Source organism: Pelophylax lessonae (assembly GCF_965119305.1).
Source record: "Pelophylax lessonae genome assembly, chromosome: 10".
Lineage (NCBI taxonomy): Eukaryota > Metazoa > Chordata > Amphibia > Anura > Ranidae > Pelophylax > Pelophylax lessonae.
In genome coordinates this window covers 91220388-91242314 of record NC_138777.1, presented here as the reverse complement: position 1 = coordinate 91242314, position 21927 = coordinate 91220388, and the positions used below count along the sequence as shown (strand labels likewise).

At 39.7% G+C, this 21927-nt stretch overlaps 1 protein-coding gene across 1 annotated transcript in view; it reads left to right on the top strand.

Moving 5' to 3' along the window:
• Positions 1-5186: 5186 nt before the first annotated feature.
• Positions 5187-21927, top strand: part of LOC309565387 (solute carrier family 22 member 6-B-like) — a 178677-nt gene continuing 161936 nt past the window's right edge. Inside the window, exons 1-2 of the mRNA XM_082270317.1 lie at positions 5187-6181; positions 8423-8526. Coding sequence (XP_082126443.1) covers positions 5873-6181; positions 8423-8526 — 413 coding nt within the window. The 5' untranslated portion in view covers positions 5187-5872. The remainder of the gene's footprint in view (positions 6182-8422; positions 8527-21927) is intronic.

The following is a 21927-nucleotide window of genomic DNA, read 5'->3' as shown; positions in this document are numbered from 1 at the left end:
GCGATCCTCGAGCCTGGGCAGATTCTCTTTTTGAGAAAAACTACCAGCTTCTCAACTCCTATGCCTTGTTCCTGGCAGAGCTCACTAGCCTATATGATGACCCCAATAGGCAGAGTACTGCTGATCTTCAGTTAAGATCCTTGAAACAAGGAAGGAGGCCTGTAGAAGACTTTGTCGCAGAGTTCAAGAGATGGACCCTTGATTCAGAATGGAATGATGCATCTCTGAAAACCCAATTTAGGCTTGGCCTATCAGAAGCCGTTAAGGACGAGCTCGCCCGAGCGGATCTGCCAAAAACCCTGGATGCATTAATACAACTCAGTATTACCATAGATAGAAGACTACGAGAAAGAAAGGCTGAAAAGATGGGAATGCCATTATCCGTTTCCTCTCGGAGTCTGGCCGTTCCTATGGAGGTAGGAACCATACGCCCACCGCTATCAACTATGGAAAAAGCCAAAAGACGAAATGAAAATCTCTGCTTGTACTGTGCATCCCCGGATCACAAGATAAACGTCTGTCCCCTAGTCAACAAAAAGAAGGGTGAGTGTTCACATGTCTCACTAGGAGGATTGACAACTTCATTCACTAACCCCTACATTTCAGTTTTTTTGACATTACAGTGGGACCAGAACAGGATTACTACTAAGGCCATCACAGGATCTTGTGGAAATTATATGGATATATGTTTTGCTGCTTTAAATAAAATTCCTATTATTTCTAAACTCAAACCTGTCTCAGTAAGTCTTATTACCGGTGTTCCGTTATCCTCTGGTCCGATCACCGATCAGACACAAGCACTTCTAGTCACTATTAACGAGTCTCATAGGGAGACTTCTACCTTCGATTTAATACCATCACCCCACTTTCCCATTGTGTTGGGACTTCCCTGGTTGCACACACACCAACCAACCATAGATTGGAAGAAACGGTCCTTGACCTTCCCTTCTTGTTATTGCGAGGAAACGTGTAACCTCCCGTTTTCCGGGAAGATTCTGTCTGTGGTGACAGATGAGATTGCACCACTATGTTATCAGGATCTTTCTGAGGTTTTTCTTGAGAAAAATGCTCAAGCATTACCTCCTCATCGAGACTATGATTGTAGCATTGATCTACTCCCAAATAGCAAATTGCCGTTTGGTCATGTTTATCCTCTTTCACAGGATGAACTTGCCCATCTCAAAACCTATTTGGATGAGAACTTGGAAAAAGGTTTTATTAGACCTTCCACTTCTTCCACAGCAGCAGGACTCTTTTTTGTTCGCAATAAAGATTCAAGTCTCAGACCTATCATCGACTACAGGAAATTGAATGCTATCACAATAAAAGATCGCTATCCTCTACCGCTTATCCCTGAGCTCATTGAGCAGGTGCGTGGAGCTACCTATTTTTCAAAATTAGACCTGAAAGGAGCATACAATCTCATCCGAATCCGTGATGGACACGAGTGGAAGACTGCATTCAGAACTAGATACGGATTGTTCGAATATCTTGTGATGCCATTCGGCCTATGCAATGCCCCTGCAGTTTTCCAACGATTTATAAACGATATTTTTAAAGACTTACTAGATGTCTGTGTTGTGGTATATCTGGACGATATACTTATATATTCACGGACCCTGTCTGAACACATAAGACATGTAAGACTTGTATTATCGAGATTGCTTGCACATAATCTTTATGTGAAGCTGAAGAAATGCTTGTTCCATAAAGATGAGGTACTCTTTCTAGGCTACATCATATCCAAAACAGGAATCGAGATGGACATGAGTAAAATATCCTGCATTCAGGATTGGCCTACACCAACTACACGCAAGGCGCTACAGCGATTCCTGGGATTTTCAAATTTCTACAGGAAGTTCATAAAAAACTTTTCTGCTATTGTGAGACCCCTCACACAGCTCACTAGCATAAAAATACCATTTAAATGGTCAGAAGAAGCAAATAAGGCTTTCCACTTGTTAAAGACAAGGTTTACTTCCGCTCCCATATTACGCCATCCAGACCCATCCCTCCAATACATTCTGGAGGTAGATGCGTCAAACATGGCAGTAGGAGCAATACTCTCCCAACGACCAACCCACACTTCACCACTTCATCCAGTCGCCTTTTTTTCTAAATCCCTGAGCAGTCCCGAGATAAATTACCCCGTGGGTGAAAAGGAACTGCTTGCTATAAAATTGGCTCTGGAGAATTGGCGACATTTACTTGAAGGCACCCAATTACCAATAATTATATACACGGACCATAAAAACCTCCAATATCTTCAGACTAGCAAAACTCTCTCGCATTGACAGGTACGATGGTCACTATTCTTTCTAAGGTTTAACTTCCTAGTGACCTACACACCTGCAGATAAGAACAAAAAGGCGGATGCACTATCACGACTAACTGAAGAAAACTACTTTGAAATCCCTTCCGTTCCTATAATACCTCACAAACGCATTATTGGAGTTGTCCGTTCCTTGAAGGAAGAGGTTCTGCATGGTATAAGTTTGGATTCACCCCCACCACAACTAAATACTGATGCAGAGGGCTTCCTCTACTACAACGACAAACTTTACATACCACCTACCCTACGCACCAAGATCTTGGAATTATCGCATGATGTGCCTATGGCAGGACATATGGGTATGACAAAGACTTTCAATTTGATTTGTCGGCAATTCTGGTGGCCTGACATGAAAACATCTATACAAAAATTTGTCTCTTCATGCAATGTCTGTGCCAGGTCCAAAATTGACACTACGAGACCATCCGGTCTACTATGCAGTCTACCAATACCCCAAACTCCATGGGAGGTTTTGTCATTGGACTTCATCGTAGAATTGCCTCCTTCCAAAGGATTTAATACCATCTTGGTGTCAGTGGACCATCTGACAAAGATGGCACATTTCATTGCTATTCGCAGACTACCTTCGTCCAAACAAACGGCAGAACTCCTGATGAAACATGTCTTCAGATTACATGGAATCCCAAAAACTCTTCTGTCTGACCGTGGATCCCAATTTATTTCTAAATTCTGGCAAGAACTATGTCACATACTACGGATTGAGCGGAAGCTCACTTCTCCTTACCATCCGCAGACCAACGGACAGACTGAAAGAGTCAACCAATGCATCGAGCAGTATTTACGTTGTTACACTTCTTACCAACAGGATGATTGGTTGGATCTTCTCCCCCTGGCAGAATTTGCCTACAACAACGCAACTCACAGTACAACCAAGCAGAGTCCGTTCTACTTGAACTATGGGTTCCATCCCTCTATTCTCCCTCCACGCATCCTTCCTTCAAATAACCCAGTAGCCTCAGACTATCTTACCCAAATAAAGGATTCTCTGGGTTTACTAAATACTACCATTGCACACGCTCACAGTCAACAAAAGAAGTACTATGATCTTCGTAGAAGACCTTCTCCACAGTATACTATCGGGGACCTCGTTTGGCTCTCAACAAAAAACTTGAGACTGAAGATCCCTAGCAAAAAGCTTAGACCTCTGTTCTTGGGACCTTTCCCAATCAAGAAACTTATTGGAAAAGCTGCAGTGCAGCTTACATTGCCCATGGACCTAAAAATCCATCCCATTTTCCATGTGTCGCTATTAAAACCCCATGTTCCGGACCAAGGAATAAGGCCTAATATTCCACCTCCCCCTCCTGTACAAGTTGAAGGTGGAGAAGAATACGAGATAAAAGAGATTCTGGATTCTCGTATCTACAGAAGAAGACTTCAGTACTTGGTTAGATGGAAGAACTATGGGCCCCAAGACGACACCTGGCTAAACACCTCTGACATACATGCCCCTAGATTAATCCGCAATTTTCATGCGAGATACCCAGACAAACCAGCTCCAGAGGCCTTCAGGAGCAGGCCTTAAGGGGGGGGGGGGGTATTGTAATGTTCCGGTACCTTTGGTACCCTAAATTACACTTTCCACAAGTGTATGCGCCCCACCATTTACTTTTGGAAAGGTGCGCATACACCTTTAAGACTGGAGCTGTCATCACCCAGCGCCGGACTAGATGGCTATTTAGGGTGTCGGTTCTCACTCACATGTGTTCGTTCAAACACCCTTACTTGGATGCTAACCTTGCTTGAAGCTTCCATGCTTGCAAGCTTACTTCGCTGACGGAACCTCGCTGCGCTGATCCCTTTATCCCGCTACTGGATCATCCGCCTCTCCTGAACCACCCTTCGGCTGTATCGCTAATAGTGCTAAGTACCCCGCAGGGGAATTCTCTATAAACTTATACTAAGCTTACACTATCTAGCTCTGCATAGTAAAGACTGTTTATTACATCTGCATAAACTAGATTGCTAGCTCTTGAGACTACTGCTACTTTTCTGCACTGGGTTGATCTCTTTTGTATGTCCACCTGCTATTCTATCATCTGCTATCATACAACATTGCTAAACCTTCCTGCATCCATCTGCTACTGTCTCACCTTCAAGTGTCTATCACCTATCACCTCCACTCAACCTATCCCTCAACCTTCATCATTGTGTTACCACATACATAAAGTCATTCTAGGAACCAGCTTGATAATTGTGTGTATTTACTGGCTGAAATAAGACCTTCCACACACGATGAGTCATTAAGGTTGGGAATGGTATCTCAGCATATCTCTTACATGACTGCTGACGTGGAACTATTTCTGCAGCTGAAAATCCACACCATATAAGAAACGCAGGAGCGTTACAATATGGGGTTCAGCTGGGAACATAAATGACAATGTTTTTTGTTATTACCTACTATATCCAAGACAAAAATAGAATATGGTGGCTTTAGATATACTTTAGGATGTGGATTTTTCATTATGTTGAATTAACGATTTGCTATGCATGGCCAATTTCACTGATTTATTAATTAAAAAATAATTACTTAAAAATATGAATTCTTTTTATTTCACATGTGGTGTGGTGCTGGCGTATGATTCTCTGTCTATATTCTAAAGCAGTGATCCTTTATTTGAAAATGTTTATTATTAACTGTTCTTTTTAGTGTAATCCTAGTTAGGAAAGTGTGAATATTTAACATTTCTAACAAATGCCAAGTCATTGCACCTTTACATAGTGACTCACGGGCTTAAACAGCAGCCCAGAGAAGACATTCTTAGTTGCGGTAGAGATAGAAGTAGAGGTACTTAGAGATTTGCTGGTAGGAAGAAAGCTTCTGTTATCAGGTTATCACATTTAAAAAAAAAATGTCAACCCTGGAGTCCTATTATGAACATGCTTTTTCAATGGCCAGTTGAAGCTTAAACTGAAGACAGACTTTGACATAAGTGGGTCTTAAATACTGAAAGTCAAACCTACATGCAGATAAATTATTTGCATTCAGTGAAGTATGGCCTGCATAAAATATTGACCTTATTTACTAAACCTTAGTTATACGAACAGGAAACAAATTTAGAAGGCATATACACTGGAGAAAAGGACCTTTGATCAGTGACTTGTCTTTGCATTTACTGGAGAACAGTCAATGTTATACACTGGAAAACAATCCCTTCGAACAGAGGTTATCCCTGTTCAGTCAAGTGTGGCTTTCTTCAAAGAAAAGTTTATCTCATTAGGAGGATCCATTGTTAAAAGCTGGTTTTGAATTACTGAATGACATTCTTGATTAATGGAACCATTCATCGTAGGACACTTTTCAACATTAGACATCATTTCAATCACTGGTTAGAAGTAATCATCATTAGACATCAGGATAATTCACTTTAGACTTTCCATCATAAAAACGCCATCCTTCCTGAAGATACTATCCTCTTTCAGGAGTCAGCTCAAGTCTGAAAAGGAAATTTTAGTCACTGCAGAAATTGACCATAAAAAATACCTAAAAAAGCAATTTCCCTTGGACTATCTAAGTATATGTATTCTTCATTAATGGCACTGAAAGATGTCCTAGAGAAAGGAAGCCTCTTCTCTCCCTTTCAATCTATTTTGGTGTCTATTCTCTCTGCACCTCTTCTACTTGTTGCCACACATAATCTCATGCAGATTTTTACAGCTGCAGTTCCACCACATCACTGTCAATCCAACCTTACATGGGAACAATTCAGTTTCCAAAAAGACTCCTGCAATCGCTACATCTCTTTGCTGTCTAATGTCACTGAACCCTGCAAGCCAGGGGACTGGAAATATGACCTAAGTACATACACTTCCACTATCATTAATAAGGTAAGTGACGTTCCTGGAGATTCTGATGGTTAAAGAATGGGCTTGTTTCTTTCATACCTCCTTAATTTTTCTAATTAAAAATTTGCAGTGATCTTGCTTACAGAAATGGTAATTCCTTTTTTCAGCACCATTAAATGTTTAAAGGGCTGTATGTAGAGGGGGGTTGACTCTAATGGTAGAGTTTTCTAGCAGTTTCATGCCTTCAGCATACCTCTTCAGCATACCCCTAGTCTCCAACCTTACCTGTAGCTTATCTGTGTTCTTTGACCATTTTCTGTAGCTGGCCACTTTCCCTATCCATCTTCTGTAACATTTCCAGTTTCTCACTATTTTCTATTGTATAACATACACTGAATATTAAGATTACATTGTATATTTGTTTAAGTTAATAAAAAGAATCTGTACAGTACATTATATAACATTTTAAGTTAACTTCAAGCACTTTACTAGTTTCATAGACTACTTTGAAATCCAAATAGTATTCATGATCCAGAGTTCAAATTCTCTAATATTAACTCTATACAGAGGAAATAAGCCATTTCTCTCATCAGTGTTGCATTAAATCTCACATCTTGTTAAATGGCATGAATACTAGTTGAACAGTTCCCAAGCTGACGAAGTGTAAACTGCCCTGACTTTATCACTGCTGAATACACATGGAATGGATTCTTTAAGTAGAACTTTTACTACATACTGTTAGTAGGTCCAAGGCTGATGTCAGGTGGGTGACTTTTCATGGTAACAACCCCTATTTTGTTGTAGCAAATCCTCACTAAGAAATACTTAATGATTTTCTATGGGATTGTTCACTCTTAAGTTTGTGAAGTTATTTGTCGTTCTTTCACTCAGCAGTTGAGATTCAGCAGTATTTCTCGTTGGCAGCAACATCGCTAGTGACAGTCACTCCTAATGCATGTCTATGGGATGCTGCTCAAATTGCTAAAAGTTTAAAATTTAGGACTATTATTAGCAGTTATAGCAGTTAAATTTCTAGCTGCATCGTTGGCATTAGTGAAAGAAGAGGGGGGGGGACATGATCTGAAGTGTGACTAATGACTGAGCCTCCATCCCTAGTATACATGTAGAAAAAGAAACAAAGGTTATGGGACTTTGAGTGAGGTCAGTCATTAATGCGTATTGGAAGTAATCTAAAGCTAATCTACATTTACAGACTCAAAGCTTTAAATTAGCTCCTGATAAATGGATGTAGAGCCACAAAACGCGTAGAGCCTATAAGATATGAAGATAGACCATTTGAAGACTGATCACATGTTGTTTATATATGCAATGTATTGACGGATTTATTTATTCATTGATTGATTATTATGTAAATATATTTTTATGAATTTATATACTTCATGTTTAGTTCTTGATTTGTGGATGTTTATTTATATAATATTGTACCCTCTATGAAATATTTAATAAATTATTAATTTTCTTGAGATTCCATATTACTTCCAATACGCATTAATGACTGACCTCACTCAAAGTCCCATAACCTTTGTTTCTTTTTCTACCCATTGGCATTAGTGATTTGTAGCAGAATTTAATCTCTGCTATCAAAATACCCGTCTGACATTGGCCTATGGGAGATTGTATATACAGTAGACGGTACAATTAATTCGGCCATAGACGGTTCAAATCTCTGCTGGTTCAGCAGGAATTGGCAGAGATTGGAAGCATGTATGGGCAGGCTGAATGTACTCAACTTGATCAATCGATCAGCTTGGGTACAACCAGCCTGCTGGGTTTTACATGCGATTATTGCTAGTGGCTGTCATAGCCACTAAAAATAATCACTGTGTTCCCCCGGTGGGGATGGCTTCTCCTGCCCCCCCCCCCCCCCACAGCTGGGAGAACACAATGGCTTGGCGGGAGGGATGTCCCCTGCAACCAAAGCAACCTGCAAGATATTTGCTTTATCAATGACTGGCCTTAGGCTGTACTGTGTGTGGCCAGCTCTAACTTTCCCTTATGTAAAACCCCTTGTTTGCACAATTATTTCTCCTGCACTCAGATTCTTTGTGCTGATGACTAATAGTCCTACTATTTGGCAGCTTTTAAATAACATTTATGAAAACTGCTATCCACAACCTTTCCTGTACAATTACATCTATATTTCTCTATTCAAAACAAGTTTAAACACATTGCAAACACAATTGTTTTTTAATGTCCACTTAAGCATGTTATAGCTAATTCTCTCAACCCTGACATCTTATTAAAAATGTTTATCTCTCACAGTGGGATTTGGTATGTGAAAGAGAATGGATGAAAGAACTTGCACAGTCTATCTACATGGCTGGGGTGCTGTTAGGGGCAATAGTGTATGGATCTCTTGCAGACAGGTAAGACATTATGTGGACCTTAAAGTAGCACTATAGGCAAAACTTTTTTTAACATTTTGAATAAAGTAAGGGAGGATTGTAACCCCTGTGAGTTTTTTTGACATCTTTTGTAAATAGGACAAATGGAGAGGGTAATTCTCCTTAACGGGGGCCAAAATTAGCAAAAAAAAAAGCAGGTTTTCTAGTCCATCTCCACTCTATCTGTGTTGGCCCGCCTTGCACCCAGCATGGGTGCATCCACCAAGATACAGCTTCCTCCACTCCAGAGCCAGGTAATTGCACCCAAGAAAGAGACAACACTAGCTTAGGTGCAAACTGGAACTGACTTTACTGTAAATTCGCACAGAATATATACCACACAAGATCAGGTAAGTGCTTGATCACATTATCCTAAACAATGCAAACTGTAAATAGTCATATCATTAGCACATCTAATGAACAGCCAACATAAACAGTAATCAAATTAAACAGTAAGCTAATTAACAAATAGTCACCTAGACAAGCCTAGATGACTCAGGTCAGTGCCCACCTAGACAGTTCAACACCAGAATTCAAGAAGACCCTGGGTTGTCCAAACTTCATTAACCAGCTTTCTTTTCACATAAATCTTCTCACTGAGTTTCAAGTTGGCAGAGACTATCATGGCTTCCTTGACTGTTAAATGTGGTGACATCATATTGCATTATGTAACAGGACATCTTCCTGAATGTTTGTAGCTCCCATAAATGCCAGGACCCATATTCAGTAGGCAAGAGGCTACCCTGCAGTCCCCTCCAAAAGCCCCTGTCCCATTTGTGTTTGTCACCCTATACAAAACTAAAATAAAAAAAGTTTTGCCTTTAGTTACACTTTAAATACTGTGAATACATGCAGGGCAAAAACAATTAAATCTTAAATTTGAATTCTGTTTCCAATTTAAAGCAAGCTATCACACATCTGTGTGAAAAAGCTTTTATTTGAATAGTAAAAAAGATTGAATGCTAATGGAAACACACAAATACACATTTACCCTGAGAATATGGGTGTTTATGATGAATCATGGATGTTTTCATCAGTCCTAGACTTCTCACTGATGATAGGACTTACGTGAAGTGGTCTTACAACAACCATCGAAAAGAACATTTTAGTCTTTAGGAGAAAGTAAAGTAGACAGTGTGGATGACTGCTGTTTGCCAGAGTGATCTTGGAAGTAGAAATAGGCAGTAAAAAAAAAAAATGAAATTAAATTAACTATTGCACAAGGGGAACACTGTAAGATTTAAAGGTTTGAAAACATGCAGATTTTGAAGACATTTTTTTTGGTGCCGAAAGCCCACACAATGAAGAGAACTGGAGCCTTGTGGTAAAGTGAGTTTATTATTGGGCAGAGGCGTAACTAGAGCCTTCAGGGCCCCGGTGCAAGAAACCATGAAGGGCCCCACAGACCCAATGGTCCTGGGGCTCTTCCCACTGATCCCAGGACCCTTTACTCCCATCACGGGGCCCTTTATTACGATCCCGCAGGGTGCCCCTTCCTGCCTTCTTGGGGGCCCCCCATGACCCTGGGAATGCCGCAATTATATATATATATATATATATATATATATATATATATATATATATATATATATATATATTGTATTGTACAATTTTTATTTTTGGCATTGGGTTTATTCTGTTTATAAACATCAGCAAAACATCAGCATTCCCCTAATAAAGTTGGAGTGAGCAGAGTATTCTTTAAAGTGGTAGTGTTGCCTGTGGTGACCAATCAGATTGCCATTGGAATTGTTGGGATACAGGAATAAGACTGGTTGCTGTAGACAATGCCTATCCCTTTCCTTTCTGGGCCATCACATTGTGTATTCAGTACCCGATCCTCCCTAGACAGAACAGTGAGTGTGGCTCATTTACCCTGGAGACATTTCTCCCTCTAGCTGCTGATCCCTTGCACAGTTTTACTATTACAATGAGGAGGGTTTCCGCGCTGCCATCTTCCTCTGGAGTGTCCCAAGGAGTGCCCTCCATCTCTGCAAACTTTGCTGCCGCTCTCTTTCTCCCCCTCTTGCCCTGAGAAGCCGCCCCCCTTCTTACACACAGCTGGCACCGATGTGTAAAGGAGGAAAGTCTCACAGTCCCCTATGCGCATATCCTGCTAGGAGCAATCTATCAGAGGACTGACACAATGGCAGGGCAAAGACCCCTCAAGCTACGTCCATGAGAGGGCCCTCTTCCTGCCCCCCCCCCCCCCCACAGTGGCAGAAAACCAGGGCCCAGTCACAAGTTAGACCTTTGCAACCCTGGTAGCTGCTGTTGGGTAAATGTTCACCATGGAGAGAGCGACCATGAAAGAAAGGAAACAAGGTCAATTTACAGAAAATAAGCAATGGATATATCGAATGCCCAAAATATAATCTCATGTGTGAAGATAAGCAAAGGGAAGAAAGTAAAGCCATTTTATAAAAGCAGGCAGAATACACTGGGATGCATAAAACATAAATATCAATTAGAAGTGATTTAAAATGTGAAAAAAGAAAATATAGAAAATGAGCAAGAAAAAAAAAAGTAATATGACAGGAAGTTAAAAAGTAATAGGAATATTTGTGTAAAACATTCATGGTTTTCAGTGTCTATAAAATAAGGAAGATTTGAGGAGAAATGTAGAAAAGGAATAGGGCCAAGTCTAGAGAGAGAAAAAAAACAAGGACAAGTACAGTATAGACAAATTTGCTGAAAAAAAGAATGATACAACATTAAATATGCAAAAGGAAGACATGGAAAAAGAGTGAGAAAAGCTTCAGGGAATAGAAGAGTTATTTGAAAAGAAGAAAGGTAGAACATTGTTGAAAGAGATAAGTATAGTAAAGAAAGGTTTTTTATTCAGGAATGATGATTTATAGGGAAAAAAATGGAAACCTAATTGGGAAGAAACTAAAGCAAAAATAAACCCAAAAGCAAACATTTATTATGTTGCAGTTTACCAATTCTTAGATGTGGTAGCTACATTTGTTCTCTTTTTTAGACTTTCTTCTATTTTTATCTGGTGATCCAGTCAGTAAGTCTTAAAAAAAAAAGCTCTCTTACAGATGTATCAAGTTGCAGGGATCAGACAAACTATATAACACTGACAGGGGTGCTTGCAATGATCAGCTTTTGTTTATTTATGTAAAATCTATATCCCCAAAAGGAAATTATTTTTTTGCTGTAACTACTTATAAAGTTTTAACTGGAGTTCAGCTTCAGTTTGTTAGTTTATTTAAATCTGTTAGTACTTCCGAGTTCCGACATCCTCTCTTACAAGACTGATAATGCTGCTGTCCAAAATTGCCTCTGTGCTCTTTCATCCAAAGACAGGGCACCAAAATACAGGAAGTTTGTTACATGGTGAAAACAAAAGAAATCTAAAAAAAAAAACGAATGTGGCCCCCACATCTAATGATTGGTAGGCTGCAATATATTAAAAAGAAAAAGATACTTGCTCCTGGACACAATATAAAATAATAGGTAAAAAAAGCTGCTAACACAATTTGCTGGCAGCAAACACATACAAAAAAAAAAAAAAAAAAGTCAAGCGTTTCTTAATAAAACATCATAACGTGATAAGATTATACCAGAGTAAATAAAAAAATTAGTTTATACAATTAAAAAGTCCAGCAGTGAAGACCAGTCCACTAGCATACACCATTAGCTCTGGGTTTCTCTACATAAATAAAGATAAATGAAAAAAAGTGCGCTGGATAAAATAAAATAAAGCAGCAACCTTAGATCCAAATGGGAACAAATTGGATAGGGTGAAAAAAAGCAGGTGCGCTAAACTTGTAGATAATCTTGTCAAACAAATGACAAAAATAATGGAAAAAAACGGTCCGTCACTTTATAGTAACATAGACCGTGTGAAAATCACAACAAATCAAGTGATCTAATCCAGTGTTTTTCAACCTTTTTTCAACCAAGGCACCCTTTACAATCTGGCAGAATCTCGAGGCACACCAACCAAAAATGACGATAAAATTATATTTATGAGAAGCCACAGGTAACGCATATGAAAACAGCGGGTATTCTGTGCTACACCTGCGCTGCGGCCAAACTGAAGCAGATGTTCAAGCGGAATACAACATAAAAAAAAGACATGCAGTTTCCATTAACAATAATACAGAGGATTGCTTTTTTTTTTTTTCTTTTAAATGTAATTACCAATTTTTTACTCTTTTTATGTAAAATAAATATACATAGATAAGATATGGGGGTTTTAAATGTTGTATTATTGTTAATGGAAACTGCACTTCTTTTTTAATGTTGTTGCAAACAGAAGCACATGTGCAAGCGGAATGCAACATAAAAAAATGCAGTTTCTATTAACAATAATACAGCATATTACTTGGTGAAATGGTGAAAGCAAGAACAGGTAAAGTTAAGATAGTGACAGTCCATCCATTATAATATTCTGATGTTATAATTATTCATTAACTCACAGAGCCACTGAAGCCACTCCTGTTCTTCTTCTCTGCTGGAACTTGTGTTGAAAAGCGCGCCAGCAGCAGCTTCCGGGACCGTGGCTCTCACCTCCCAGCAAGCACTTGCCGATCCTCGCATAGCAACCGATGACGTCATCGGTTGGCATAGACGCTGTTGGGAGGCCGGCGCAGCTTCCGGATCGCAAGTGGCAGCGGAATGGAATTTAGCCGTCCCTTCTGCCACAATCAGAATGTAGAACGGTTTGTCTGCTAATATTACTGCAAGGAAAACATTTCTTTAGGATTAATGCACATTTGGGTCATTTTGTCGCGGCACACCTGGGGACTCCTCGCCACACAGGTTGGGAAAAACCTGATCTAATCAACCTGTGACAGATCCCCTGCGGTTCAACAGAAAAATCAGTTTGTGTATGCAGTAAACCATGCTTGTTATACTCACAGTGGAACCTAAGAGGTTAATCCTGCACATTGTGTAAAAAGGCTGTTTGATCCTGTCTTCTCTGATCCTTCTCTGATCCTCCCCTTCTTCCACTGTCCCTAATTCATCTCCTGATAGTACAAAGCCTTGGGGGCACTCTGCAAATGTTCAGTTTGGTGTGTATTGCTAAAGATTTTTAATTTTTTTCTTGGGAGGGTGCATGTGATCAGTAATGAGCAAATCAGCACTGTCCAGACAGATGGTCAGGAGTCATGTAGCCTCATTGGACAGTCAGAGGAGAATGAAAACTCCTCCTACAAGCTTTAACCAGTGTTTGGCCAGACACTGATAGAAGTCAGAAAACTGCTATATATTGCTGATGAGAAAAAGTATTTAGCAGTCTATATGTACTAATATAATTGCATTTCCATGTTCTGTGAGCTGTGGGAGACCAGATATAGTGAATACAAGATCCTGGGCTTATTAACACTTTAGGGTTGTGCCTTGTGTGTACAAAAAGAGATATAAGGAATTGAAGCTTTTCTTTCTCTTACAAAAGGTTTGCAGTAAAAGAAAGTGCATTGGTCTGTGCTCCCTAGCCCACCTAAACAAAAACCACCTACCTACCTGCTTACTCACCTCATCATGACCTCTTCCAAGTTTACTTTTTTCAGGGCAAAAGCTATCTAGCTGTGGCAGCACCTACACAGAAAAAGAAAAAAAGAAGGAATAAAAACCAGACTGAGCTCAACCTCAATGTAAAAAATATGCACTGCAACCTTAGCAAAGTAGTCTGACACATGTAACAAATGGTCAATAACTTTATTAAACACCAATGATCTAAACAATACAAAAAACACTATCCAACTAATAAAATTATAATTGGTCAATTATTAAAAACACAACCATGGCAGCTGCTGGGAAGGTATGTAAACAAACCTACACAATTAGCCATCTTGGACTTGAATGGGGGTGTGCTCCGAGTCTTTGTGCTCACAATTCTATAAGGGCTTACTTCACATGCACAAATGATGCTGAAGAAGATTTAGGCCTTGAGGAGGTATATTTTGGAAGATTCCACAACTTTCATGCTGAGGTAAAAAAGCTGCTGGCTAGGGAGTTTAAGGTAAGGAACAGTGGGGTTAGTATATTTTGTAATAAAAGTGAATTTGTTCTTTACCAAATGGTTTCAAATGCCCCCTTCCTGACCAGGCCCTATTTTGTGATTCGGCATTGCGTTACTTTAACAGACAATTGCGCGGCCGTGCAACGCTGAACCCAAATAAAATTGATGTCCTTTTTTTCCCACAAATAGAGCTTTTTTTTGGTGGTATTTGATCACCTGTGCGATTTTTATTTTTTGCTATAAACAAAAAACGGCGACAATTTTGAAAAAAAAAAAAACAATATTTTTCACATTCTGCTATATGACATTCTCAGAAAAAAAAAATTTAAAAATCAAACTTTTTTAACATTTAAGACAATTTGTTTTCTTCTACATATTTTTGGTAAAAGAAATCGCAATAAGCGTATTTTGATTGGTTTGCGCAAAAGTTATTGCTTCTACTAACTACAGGAAAGATTTATGTCATATTAATTGTTTTTGTTCTTTTATACTAGTAGTAATGGTGGCGATCTGCGATTTTTTGCGGGACTGCGACATTCCGACGGACAGATTGGACCCCTAACTGACATTTTTGACACTTTTGGGGGTACCAGTGACATTACTACAGTAATCAGTGCTAAAAACATGCACTGTTACTGTAATAATGCCATTGGCAGGGAAGGGGATAACCCTGTGGGTGATCAAGGGGTTAAATGTGAGCCTAGGGGAGTGATTCTAACTGTGGGGTGGCGTGGCTTCTGAAATAACCATAGAGACATGTGATCTTATATAGAAGGATCACATGGGCTCTATGATCATTTCAGGGAGAAGAACGGTCAGCTGTGTTTACAACAGCTGCCCATCCTTCTCTCTCAGCGGGGAGCGATCGCGGGTTTCAGGCGGGAATCTGAGCCACCTGACCCGTGCATCGACTTCCCCGCTGCCGGGTGGGGGTGGGAGTGCGCCGCCGGCGGCGCGCTCGCCCCCTAGCTTGCCACGTGTGCCCAACGTAGGTCTACGTCAGTTTGCGCAGGAGAGCCACCCTGCCCCAGTAAATAGGCGGCAGGTGGTCGGGAAGTGGTTAACAGCTTGCTGACCACATGCTGTATATATTTTCGGCAGCAAGGCGGCTCTCCTGCGCCAGATCATGTATCTAGAACGTGATCCTGCACCTTCAATGTCTGGGGCGCATGCTGATTAGGCACAGCGGGAGCTCTTTGGCGGGTATGGCGGACTCAATGTCCGCCGGCACCCATCAATGCTTCCTTACACTGACAGAACAGCGGTCTGCCTATGTAAATAGGACAGATCTCCGTTCTGTCACTAAGGAAGACATGGATCCTGTGTCTCTGCTAAGCAGGAACACAGATGTCTGTCTTCCCGCAGTGTAAGCACCCCTCACACAGTAGTAAAGCACTGGTCAGGCACACATTTATTCCTTTGATTGCTCCTGATGTTAACCCCTTTCCTGCCAATGGTATTATGCTCCTGATGTTAACCCCTTCCCTGCCAATGATATTAGCACAGTGACTGTGCATATTTTTTTAGCACTGATCACTGTATTATTGACACTGGTCCCCAAAAAGTGTCAAAAGTGTCAGTTAGTGTCTTGACTGTCCGCTGCAATCTCGCAGTCCTGCTATAAGTCGCTGATCACCGGCATTACTAGTAAAAATAAATAAATAGCCCATCGTTTTTAGACACTATAACTTTTGCGCAAACCAATCAATATATGCCTATTGTGATCTTTTTTTTTTTACCAAAAATATGTAGCAGAATATTAGATTTTTTCAAAATTTTATTGGATATGTTTTACAGCAGAATGTAAAAATTATTGTTTTTTTTTCAAAATTTTCGGGCTTTTTTTGTTTATAGTACAAAAAATAAAAACCGCAGAGGTGATCAAAAACCACCAAAAGAAAGCTCTATTTGTGGGTAAAAAGGACATACATTTTGTTTAGGTACAGCGTTTTTAATTGTCAGGTAAAAAAAAGCAGTGCCGTATCGCAAAAAATGGCCTGGTCATAAAGGGGAGTAAACCTTCCGGAGGTCAAGTGGTTAAACAAAAGTGTCAAAAAGTTTAGGGTTTAAAATCAATTAAGGGCTCTTTCACACGGGCGCTCCGTATGTCCGTATTTCATCCCATTTTTTTGGGGATGAAAAACGGACACAATGCACGTCAATGGGATTGCGGATGTCAGCGGATGACCATCCGCTGACATCCGATTTTCGTCCTTTCAGTTCTGTTCCGTTTTTTGGAACGGAACAGAACCCTATTTTTCTTCCGTTTAAAAAACGGAACGGATGCAAAATCGGATGTCAGCGGTGTCATCCGCTGACATCCGCAATCCCCATAGACATACATTATGTCCGTATATCATCGGCAAACGCATGGGATGATATGCGGACATACGGACCGGATGACACAAGTGTCATCCGTGTCCGTGAAAAAAAAAAAAATGCTGCAGCGGAATAAAAAATCGGAGCGGCCATGTGAAAGAGCCCTTAGGGAAAACTACATTCATGATTACATCAGTCAGCTCAGGTGGACATTAAAAATAAAAAAGTTAAATAGGAAGCTATAATGTCAGATAGATTATGAATTCAAATATTTTGCATCTTGTTGACAGAGAAAATCAAAGCAGAGAAATTAAAGCGGGAATAAAAGCAGGAAGTAGATGTTACTTTAGAAAGTACTCAATATTATTGCAGCGCACTCCCTTAAGGGCCTGCAGATACACTGGGATCCCCCACCCTGCACAACCAGGCACACCAAATTTTCACAGACACTCCAGAGACAGAGAACGGTCTGTGAATTTGCTTTTTGTGGTTTCATTGAGGGCTAATAATTTGGATGGGGATGAGAAGTTATGGGATGCCCACTTGACTTCAGCAGCAAACTTGGCAACAACTTCAGGGACATCTTCCTGAACACAGTCTATATACAACCCCCCCCCCCCCCCCGACACTCCTCCAGCACTTCACTTGCTTGTAGTTCCAGCTGAATCATTGTTTGTGGATCTGACAGGTCAGATTTTAGCAATGGCCCTTTGCAGGCAGGAACACAAAGCCCCTTGTTGTGTAGCAGATTACAAGGATCAGCTTGTATCACTCCTGTGCCTACTGATCCCCTCACCTCTCTTAAGGCACTGCCAACCCACCTAGCTGCAGGTGCTCCTTTCAATAGCCCTCCAAGCTACCTTTCCTATTCCTCCACAGTCCTCCCGACTGTCTCACACCAGCCCACCTGGCTGACCCTGCAGGAGATCTCCCAGGGAAGATTGAAGACTTGGCACACCACGATCTTCAGGGAGAACTGGCTACATATGTACTCACACTGTTGTCTCACTTGCTCCTGTGTTTCCTGGAAGGGCTTCCTCCGTGTGTTGTGGTAGGATCCTTCCAGCACCTAAGCCCCGGCCAAAGGTAACCCCCCCCCCCCAGACTAGGGAGCACCCCAGGGGGCCATTGACACAACACACAACTCCACAGCACTAAATCTCCATCTTCCACCCAACTGCACCTGCTGGCATGGCTCGTGCCTATTTATGAAATAATAAGTGAATATATAAACACAGCGTTAAAACAGTGAAATATAATAAATTAGCTTAAGATGTCCTTTGATGACGCCAATAGGGAGGGGCGAAACGCATCGACGTATGTCCGGTCTTCACAGCCAACGTAACACGCCACTTCCGGTTTAGTGGGACGCAATCGGAAGTAGCGCTGGAGTGCACGCCGCTGTCCACATCTAGGAGGACGGTAGGAACACCATCCACTAGACGCCGGGGATATTATATTTAAGGCTTGTATATATTAATTTGCTTGTGAGTGCAATTCCTACAGTTACTTTGAGCAATAAATTATACCTTATTTGAAACGTACTGCACTATTGTTTTTTCTTATGCTTATTTGCATATGTTCATGGGAGACTACTCTGAAGGCACCAAGCTCATCCACTTACCTTTAAGCCCGTTAGACCCCCAAGACCATAAGGCCTTAAGGGGTCCACACCATCTGGTAAGTGGACTCACGTGTGGGGAGCAAGTGCACGTGTGGAACATATCCGTTGAGCACTTGGGAGTACCTTTACTTATATTTTTTCACCTTTTTGTGTCAAAGTTTCACAGTGGACTTTTGTGTTTACAGCACGGAACTTTATTTGGACACTATGGGCCTGATTCATAGTACGGAGAATTGGCATTTCGGCGGGATTTTGCGAACCGGTGAATTTTTAAGTCTGAAATTGGTATTCAAAGAACGGCGGGCGGAAAATAACGCCAACTGTGAGATTCATTAAGATCAACTAATGTCAGGACTGGACTTAAAAACAGTCCAGCTAAAAGGTGGACTAATTTTTTCAAAATCACAAAATATGGCAGGAAAAAAATAAAAAATGTGTGGGAAAGATGTGTTATATGATTTTGAGCTAAACTGCTTTTAAACTGTGTGAAAATGTTAAGTAGAAAAAAAGATATTAATAAAAGTGTAAATTGCAAAAATAGCTCCAGAGTCAATTTCTGGCAGATAGCTCATGTGAGCATGCTCCAAACCAAAAACTAGGCTGAAAATAACGTTTTTGAAAACGTTAGTGGGAGTTTTATTGAATTTGCGGCAAATACCGCCGCAAATTCGCGGTAAAACGGCGCTATTCCGGCGCTAATAAATTTTTTTTTTTTTTTAATTTTTTTTTTTTTTAATTTTTTTTTTAATTTTTTTTTTGCACATATCTATGTATGTCTATATATATATATGAATCACAAATATATATATATATATATATATCTATACATAAATATATATATATATATATATATATATATATATGTGTGTGTGTGTGTATGTATATATATATATATATATATATATAAACACACACACACACATATATATATATATATATATATATATATATATATATATATATAGATACCCAAAAAATAATTATATGTATATATATATATATATATATATATATATATATATATATATATAATATGTTTTTTTGCATATGTATATATATATATATATATATATATATATATATATATATATATATATATGCAAAAAACAATATATTATTGTTACTTCCTATATCTAACCAACCCCAAAAATATATTAATTTCACACATATACAATGTTTCATTTTTGGGGAGAAGCCGTATTAGTGTTGCTTGTCATATATAACAACATACAGTTGTAGGTAGTTCAGGGATTTGAACACCCAAATACACTGTTGCAAGGCAGCGGTGCTAACCACTTAACTACCTAAAGCTAATGACATTTTTTTCAAAGCATGTGTGATTTGTACTTTAAAAAAAAAAAAGACCCAATTCAAGCTCAAATAATTTTTATTTATTAAAATTTTTTGATGGACTAATTTAATCAAACTATATTAATTTTTAGAGCCCATTCACATTAGCGCGACTTGTCAGGCGACTTGTCAGCCTGACAAGTCGCGGTATGTCACGGTCCATTGAGTAGTACAGGACCCGTTCTAATTTGAGCGACACAAGTCACTCCGACTTAGAAAAAGGGTCCTGTACTACTTTGGGGCGACCTCGGAGCGACTTGCATAGACTTCCAGTATGTGAAGTCTCTGCAAGTCGCGGTGCACAGCGGTGCACGCGACTTCACAGGTCACCCCCCGAAGTCGTGTCACCTCAATGTGAATGGGCTCTTAAGGTGCCAGTGCATGTATGCTTGGTATAAAGATAACAAGAAACAAACAAAAAAAAAAAAACCTCAGAGACCACAATTCCCAAATAATTAACCTAGTTTAGTAAAACTGTATATAATCAACAAATTTTTAAAAATAATCCTGCATGCTGGAAATTATATATAGGTGTTTAAAACATTTATTTCTGTGAAAAATTAGTATTTTAAACTTAAATTGATAGGCTAAGAAACTATCAGTGGCATATATTATGAAATAAATGTAACAAAGTGATTATGTTTGTGTAAATTGTGTTTTGCAAAAATGTTGCAAATATGTATTGAGCTTGAGCGTGATTAAATAAACTGACCAAAATATCCAAGTGGTTAGCACAGCTGCCTTGCAACAATGTATTTGGGTGTTCAAATCCCTGAACTACCTACAACTGTCTGTTGTTATATATGACAAGCAACACCCCAAAAATAAAACATTGTATATGTGTGAAATTATTATATTTGTTGAGTGGGGAGCCATATTAGTGTTGCTTCCTATATAGAGCCACATTACACTCTGAAAAATAGCAGTGTTTGAGCTTACAAATCTAAAGCCCCGTACACACGTACCGATCGTCGTCATACAAACGTTCGTCTTTTCTCCCCGGGATGTCGATGTCTGTTGAAAAGTGCAAAGACAGCACAAGAATTTTGTCCGCCGACTTCAGCTGACTGCAGAAGTGATGTCATGTAATGGTTAACTTTCCCTGTGTTTTTTCTTTTCTGAGCATGCCCAGTCTTGCAAATCTGCGGTCTGTCGGCTGATTTCTGTACTGACTGGCGAACAATCGTCCGTTCTGGTGTCGGCATACAAAAATTTTTATGTTTGCAAGAAAGACTCTTGTCCGCAGAATGTGCGCAGACAGCTGTCGGAGGCACCATACTAACAAGCGTACAATCGGCAGATCTTTCGTCCGCCGACGTTTGTATGACGACGATCGGTACGTGTGTACGGGCCTTGAGAATTTGCAAATTGATTGAACATATGCAGTGCAACCTCAGAACTCAGAATTCAACAACCCAAAAAAAGATATATAGATATATATATAAAAAATTACTACATCAAGTCAACACACATAGGAAATGCTTTCAATAATCTCAGAATGAGCACAAAGTGGCTTTTTCATTTAGACTAATGGGCCATACACACTATAAGATTTTCTGAAGATTTTTTCCTTTAGATTTACCAAAACCAGATAATATGAGGTCAAACCTAAACACTTTCAATTTGTATGCAATCTGGCAGGCCCTTGCACTACATAGAAAAGGTAAATCTGAAGGAAAAAGTCTTCAGAAAACCTTATAGTGTGTATGGCCATACATGATCCAATTTTCTTACAATTTTCTGTCCAATTTTCTTGAAATTTACCTTCAAGTATGTAGTACAAAGGCCTGCCTAATTGGATACAAGTGAAAGTGTTGTTTAGCTTTGACATCACATTATGTGGTTTGTGGTTAATCTATCAGAAAATTGTACAACAAAAATTGAACATGTATGGCCATACACACTATAAGATTTTCCGAAGACATTTTCCTTCAGATTTACCTTTTCTATGTAGTGCAAGGGCCTGCCAGATTGCATACAAATTGAAAGTGTTTAGGTTTGACCTCATATTATCTGGTTTTGGTAAATCTAAAGGAAAAAGTCTTCAGAAAATCGTAAGCCCCGTACACACGTACTGATCGTCGGCCGAACGATCGGCTGTCTTTTGTCC